This window comes from Sinocyclocheilus anshuiensis, unplaced genomic scaffold (genome assembly GCF_001515605.1).
Source record: "Sinocyclocheilus anshuiensis isolate Anshui unplaced genomic scaffold, SAMN03320099.WGS_v1.1 scaffold627, whole genome shotgun sequence".
NCBI lineage: Eukaryota > Metazoa > Chordata > Actinopteri > Cypriniformes > Cyprinidae > Sinocyclocheilus > Sinocyclocheilus anshuiensis.
This window is the reverse complement of record NW_015549703.1, coordinates 2,044,551-2,051,510: the sequence shown is the minus strand read 5'-3', so window position 1 is coordinate 2,051,510 and position 6,960 is coordinate 2,044,551. Positions and strand designations below refer to the sequence as shown.

The 6,960-nt window shown below is 40.3% G+C and overlaps 1 protein-coding gene across 1 annotated transcript; it reads left to right on the top strand.

Moving 5' to 3' along the window:
• Positions 1 to 341: 341 nt before the first annotated feature.
• Positions 342 to 6,263, top strand: LOC107660621 (zinc finger protein 148-like). The gene is given in 8 exon segments (XM_016449984.1): positions 342 to 484; positions 2,089 to 2,536; positions 2,788 to 2,913; positions 3,331 to 3,454; positions 3,538 to 3,621; positions 3,926 to 4,044; positions 4,146 to 5,056; positions 5,058 to 6,263. Coding segments are annotated over 7 exon segments (2,340 nt in total). The 5' UTR covers positions 342 to 484; positions 2,089 to 2,185; the 3' UTR covers positions 5,683 to 6,263.
• The last annotated feature ends 697 nt before the right edge of the window (positions 6,264 to 6,960 follow it).

Sequence of the window (6,960 nt, the reverse complement as noted above, 5' to 3'; positions counted from 1 at the left end):
ATATATATATATATATATATATATATATACATACACACAATTTGTTTAGTCTGCACAACTAATATTTCAGGGATTTTAAAATATTTATTTAATTGCTATTATTGAGTCCTTGTGTTTAACACCAAAAGTCTCTGACAATCCCTGAAATTCGTAATTCTATTATGAGTCTTGAAAGAGTTAGTAATTGAGGCTTAGATATAACTGATTATGAATACGTCAATTAATATAGCATCTCACATCATTCTCTACTATTAGCTACACTTATTATATTGCTTAAATATATTTCAAACAGGAAGCAAAAACGTCCTGTCAGTGAGGCTCATTAGAGCGGGTCCGTTGCGATCCCACAATGCACCGCTGCGCAGCTGCAGATGGAATGTAGCTCGCTAGCCTCTCATGCTAGCCGCAGCATCGCAGTAAAGTTTGACAAACACATCACGAGCGGCTCGAACCCGCCGCCAGCGCTGCACTGACGACACATGCGGTATGTATACTCTTCATCTGCGAGGCTCTTCGTTACAAGCAGCCGTGAAAATGTTTGCAGTCCGGCCTCTGTGTGCGTGATGAAACGGCAGCATAGAGATGGAGATCAGGCCGATTTTAAACTACATTCATATATTAAAATACATTAAAGTCATTATTAAAATAGAGTAGTCTTACTAAGCTCACGTCAAATTAAATGCGCAGCTGTATCCGTGACAGTGGCAACAGGCAGCCAGTGTTATGCTTGAGTGTCAACAGTCGTGTTACTTTCAGTTTATTTTTTAGTTTATGCACATCAGCATTATTAAGTTTGTATACATAGAGATTAAACACTTATCTTTGGCCATTTTATTTTTTAATCATACGTTGATTCACTTAATATGCGGGTTGTATTTAGTTTAGGTTCATGATTGAAATGTCATACATAACTTGACTTCTACAATGTCTATGCATATGGAATTATTTCTTTACCTCTAATGTAATTTTTGCTTTGCTACAGTCAAGATTGTCTTGCTCACTGGGTGCATTAAGGGAAAATTATCTGTAGAGATGCTTTGGAACAATATTGTGAAAATGCTATAAAAATAAGATTAATATGACGGTCTCATCTGGTTACATCTGTTATGACAAAACTGCAGGATGCCAACCAGCTCATATGCCTCAGTAGAATAAGAGAATAATTATGTAAAGGTCACCCTGGGTTAATAATTAACCTCAATCAGGTATGTTTGTAGTATTCATATTAATAATATTAATATTTGTGAGGTCATGTCAATAACATTGACTGTTGTTAAGTAAAGTCATTTATGTATAAAACTCTTTATACAATACAGATTCATTCAGTTGATTAATTCAGATCAGCTACACAGTAATAAAGAGGTAAATAACATAGTGTTGCAGTTATCAAATATTAAATATTTCAATTCCTTTATATAGCAGCTCTACAGAAGAAAAAATGTCATTATTAATTTCAGTTCTGTTCAGTAACAACGTCAGTGTTGCAAAGTTCACCAGTTATTGTGAAACAACTTACATTTCAGCTATAAAACTGCTTTACAGCTGACCGTAGTCAATATTGAGCAAAGTTTTTGTAGTTTCGTTCAATAGTGTCATCACAGTTAAATTGATAATAGTTTAGAATATAAATAAATAATAAGCCTCATTAAACCAGTAAGAAATTATGTATTGCAATCCATTTTGAGTCAGTTCTACATACTGAGATGTAGAAGCATGAATCTGACATGAATGCATCCTTATTAAATTAGTTCATGCTCCAGTAGCAATTCTGTTCAAGACGTGTCAAATCAGATCAAGTTTAATGTCATTTTCCTCTGCCTAGCAGGTGATGAAAATTATTTTTGTTTGATTGTGCATATAGGCTAGGCCAACACTGGGGTCCAAAAGAAAATTTCCTTTTTTTCATTTAAACCTGGAAATGATGTTTTAAGGTTTTCAAAAGATCAGATTTCCATCCATTGAAGCGCAAGATGCTGTTTGACCTCATATCATGCTGGAGAACATGGATCATCAGGTTTTGCTCCTGCTTGTCAAAAGAGGGGATGTGAGTTTTGTTGCCTTTAAACTCAAGCTCGTTGTTTCTCTCAGCCAGGTGACGGCAACGGTGAACGCAAGTGCTGATAGGAATCCTTATGTTGGTCCTGTCTCTTCCTGTAGCTTCAGCTCAACTGCTTAGCATTCAGCGATGAACATTGATGACAAGCTGGAGGGGATGCTTATGAAATGTAGCCCTGTGGGGCTTCACCACTCATCCAGAGGTCTGGGACCCTCGAGGGTGGACGGAAGAGGAAGAAGAGGCAGTTTGGATATGACACTTGGGGAACGGAGCTTGGCTAATCATCCTCTTTTGGCAGAGGATGATGAAGATGATGAAGATGATGATGAAGACCTGGCAGGTGGAGGCCTGACCTCACATGATCTGATATCCCAGGATGACCTGATGGTTCACGAGGAGACGGTGAAAAATGATGGACAGGATGAAGCAGCTTTCTCACAGCGAATCTCCCATAAACTACACTATACACTCAATATGCCAGTAAGTGTACAGCTGATTAAGAGCTAATTACTGCAGCGCTTTAACACTGTTTATTTTACTTGTGCAAGTTCCAACAACCTTGTCAGTGAACCCCACACACACACAAAATTGAGTAAATATTGGGTAAAGAAAGCGTGCATTTCTTTTCAGCAAATTTGCTAAAATTATGTATATAATAAGTGTACTGTAACTGAGAAATTCAGTAAATGAATTTTATTAATGATTTTTGTTGTTGTTGTTACTTTTGTTAGGTAAATATAAAGCAGGAGATGAAAGTGCCAGACTCATTGATTCTCAATAAAAAGGAGAAGAAACCGGGGTGGGACCCATCTGACTGTCACAAAAAGAAGAAGAGAAAGCAGCGCTCGCCTGCAAAGGTTTACTATAATTCATCAGAGATGCCACTGATAAAATACCATTATGCTCTAAAATACCAGTTCTCTAAGTGAGAGATACTTTACAGTGCAGAGCAGTGGTGGTAAAATAATAAGTTTAATGTGAGTTTGAAAGTGTCCTGAAATTGCTTATTTTGTCTACTTGCTTTTTTATAAATTGTTTTATTTATTTCAAGGCTGCTTGCCTACTAAAATTATTGTTTTTACTCATAGAAATGTTATTATACTAAAAACTGCGATGTACATCTGTGAGTAAGCTGAACTGACATTTATCATGTCCTTTTACGGTATTGGTTAGCCAGGACATAAAGTTATGACCACTCTGGAGTTATGATGCTCTAAAGAAGCACAGGCATGAAAGTTAAGGTAGTTTTGAACTTATTTCCTCCATCTTGCTAGATTCTCACTATTAATGAAGACGGCTCCCTTGGGCATCAGAACCCAAAATCTCATGTCTGTGAGCACTGCAATGCTGCTTTTCGGACAAACTACCATTTACAAAGACATGTCTTCATTCACACAGGTGAGTGGTGTAATGTTCTTTGGGAATAATTGTCATATAAAAAAAAAACAAAACGGTGAACAAAAATTTATATATTTTTGCAGGCGAAAAGCCTTTTCAGTGCAATCAGTGTGACATGCGCTTTATTCAGAAGTACCTGCTTCAGAGACATGAGAAGATCCACACAGGTGAGCAGAAAGGGATTAAAACCATTATACCAGTGGAAAAAAATTATATTTTTCTTCAAGGTGTTGTAAGATATGTTCTTTAAGAATGTACAGTACAGAAATCTTCAAAGTCAATGATCCATTTATAAATGTAGTCCATTGCAAGCCCCTTTTTTGTGGTACATCTTTATACTCTGAGAAAGCAAGTCTAGGGTCAAAGCCTAGTTTTTTCCATCAAGTCTTGGCATGGAAAAAGTAGGCCTACTTGACTTGCCTAAATTGTTCTTTATATCGTTAAAAACTGCCTGTCATGTCTCCCCTTTAGGAGAAAAACCTTTTCGCTGTGATGAGTGTGGAATGAAATTTATTCAGAAATACCACATGGAGAGACATAAGAGGACACACAGCGGGGAAAAGCCTTACCAGTGTGACTATTGCCATCAAGTATGCGCAATTCAAAGCAAATCAGATTTGATTCTGTGCAATTAAAATGTTAGCATGCATTATACAGTCTGAAACATGATTATGTATATTTTTCCCAACAGTTTTTTTCCAGAACTGACAGAGTACTAAAGCACAGACGAATGTGCCATGAGAATAAGGACAGGAAGGTGCAGAAAGCAGTTGCCAAAGATGGTCCTCTTCGCACCTCAGAGTGCTTGGGCTTCTCTTTTCCTGCCAAGGAATGCACACTTCCCAAGAAGAAACGTCAGAAGACCTCTGATAAAAGTCGAGTTGCGCTTACAAGTCCAACTGTTGACAAAGTGGTTGAAGCTGGTAACGAGGAGAAGACGGAAGACCAGCTGGCCAAAAGCGAGTGTCTTCCTCTTTACAATGTAGACACCAAGGTCAAGGACGAGTATGTTGTGACAGATTATTCCGTTGAGCTCCCTGATTCCCCACCTGGCAACAGGCATCTCGCAGGGGAGGAGTCTAATGACGAGATCATTAGTCCTCCAAAACTAGTGCTGAAGAAAATTGCCGGCAGAAGAGGTTTGAAACGGCAAGCCCTAGAACAGCCCCAGAGCCTCTCACCCTTGTCCTCATTTGAAGAGAGCAAAGTAACGAGATACACGTTTGAAATTGTGGACAACAAAGGTCTCTTGGATGTCGAGACCAATCCTGACATGGATTCGGTTGACGCCCTACAAGGAGGACAAACAAAACCAACTGGGAGCAGCACAAATTATGACGACGCCATGCAGTTTCTCAAGAAGAAGCGATACCTTCAGGCGGCCACGGCGAACACTGGTCGAGACTATGCGCTTAACGTGAGCAGCATCGTGTCGCAGCCTTCTGTCACTCAGGCAGCTGTAGCGAGCGTCATCGATGAGACCGTTCCCACCACGATCCTCTCTGAGACTCAGACGCTGAACGTGGAGATCAAGTCCAGTAATGAGAAGAACGTCCTTCCAGACGAGGTCCTGCAGACGCTTCTCGATCACTACTCTAATAGATGAGAGCAGCCCCACCGAGACTTTGGGAACCAGCTCACAAGCACCCCCGGCCGAGAAGGCCAGCCTTCTACAGGAGTACTCCAAGTTTCTCCAGCAAGCACTGGAAAGGACCAGTCAGAACGACACCTACCTGAACAACCAGAGTCTTACGTTTGTAAATGACAGTGCCAGTCTTGCTGGCCAGCCTTTGTTTTCCATGGAGAAGCAGTTCACCTCCCCATCCCGGTTCAGACCGAGCATGAACTCGCCATTGAGATCCACTTTGGAGAAGCCTAATTTTAGCCTTTTAGTAGATTCCCAACACTCCTTCTCCTTTTCAGGTGACGAGACAAACCCTTCTTCAGTTTCGCCAACGGAGGACTTCCTCGACCAAGTGACCTCTCCCAAAAAAACAGATGCGCAAAGCATTAGTCAAACATTTCAGATTGCTACTTTTGACCAGAACTTTCGATCTCAATTCCCAAGCTCACGATCTGGAATATCCTCACAGTTTAGCATTGCCAGTGGACAAGTTAGCCTGAGAGGTCATGGAGGAACAGACTTCCCAGAGTTCTCTCTTGTTAGTGAAACAAGAACTCAACTAACTTCATCTCCAGATGCTACAAGCAGCCAAACCTTTGGCTAAACAGGAGCTTTTAATGATTTAAAGCATTTTAAAGGCACTTTATAGTTCTGTCAGTGAAGGCAATGTGATCTCTGTGCAAATACTTATGATTTTCCATCTTTAAACAATCACGCATGTGCGAGAATCAAAAGGAGCAGAGTGATGCACGCATTAGATTTTATTATCGGACTATGGGATACTCTTTATGTGTCATTGCATTATTTGTGTATTACACATAGTGCTTGGGACAAACACACTATGGCTTGCCAAATTAGCTAGCCTGTGTGTTCTAAAATTAAGAATTCAAGCGTCTAAAGGCCAATTCACACCGCACCGACAAACACCAACAGACTAGTCTGTCGGAGTTTGTTGGATCAGTGTGTTGCCCCTGTCGGCATTTGTTGGCGTTGGTCGCAGTTGGTTTTCACCCCACTGAACATGTTTAATCGGCGTTTGCTGAGTCGTGGAATGTCTGAGCAGTGTGATATGATTTTCCAACAAACGACAACAAACTCTGACGTAATCTGACCTGGCCACGAACCGTTGCCATGACAATGAGGCAAGACTGCAAGTAGGTGCTGGGCGCGCTTAGGAAAATAACTTTAGAAATGGCAGGTTTCTGGACAAACCAGAAAGAGGAACAGTTTTTGGATCTGGGAGGAGAGGCCAGAGCTTTATGCGGTGTGTGTGGCCGAGCATACCAACCGCAACGCGAGGGGGAATGCGATCAGATCGATCGCTACAGCGCTTGGGAAATTTCACAACGGAAATTTATTTGACAATATATTATTATTGTAATAAAACTGCCTTACAATATTACCAAAGACATTAATAACCGTATCATTTTGATTGTTGTTACAAGATCATCCATTTTCCCCCTAGTTAGCTCTCCCTGACTTGAAGTCTGTTGGTGTCTGTTGGGGCAGTGTGAACATGACAGTTATTTTTCATCAAATTCTAAATCCAGCGGCCAATGTGTCTGTTGGCGTTTGTCGGTGCGGTGTGAATTGGCCTTAAATGTATAGGGTCAGCTTCCCAGAGAAAAAACTATACAAAGATCAATTCTTATTTGGCCTCTTGTTAGCATTCAGTTCTTTTGCTGGAACATCAGGCTCAACGGACTGACCTAATAATGTAGGTCTATAGAAACTACTCTAGCCTAGCATTACAATCAGTTTTTGTATTTAATTAGTTTTGTAACGTGTTGTCTGGAGCGCTACTGAAAGGACCTTACTTTAATGCCCTAGACTTGAGTAAGGCACTTTGTGATTGATGTATTTTGTTTAAAAAAAAAGAAAA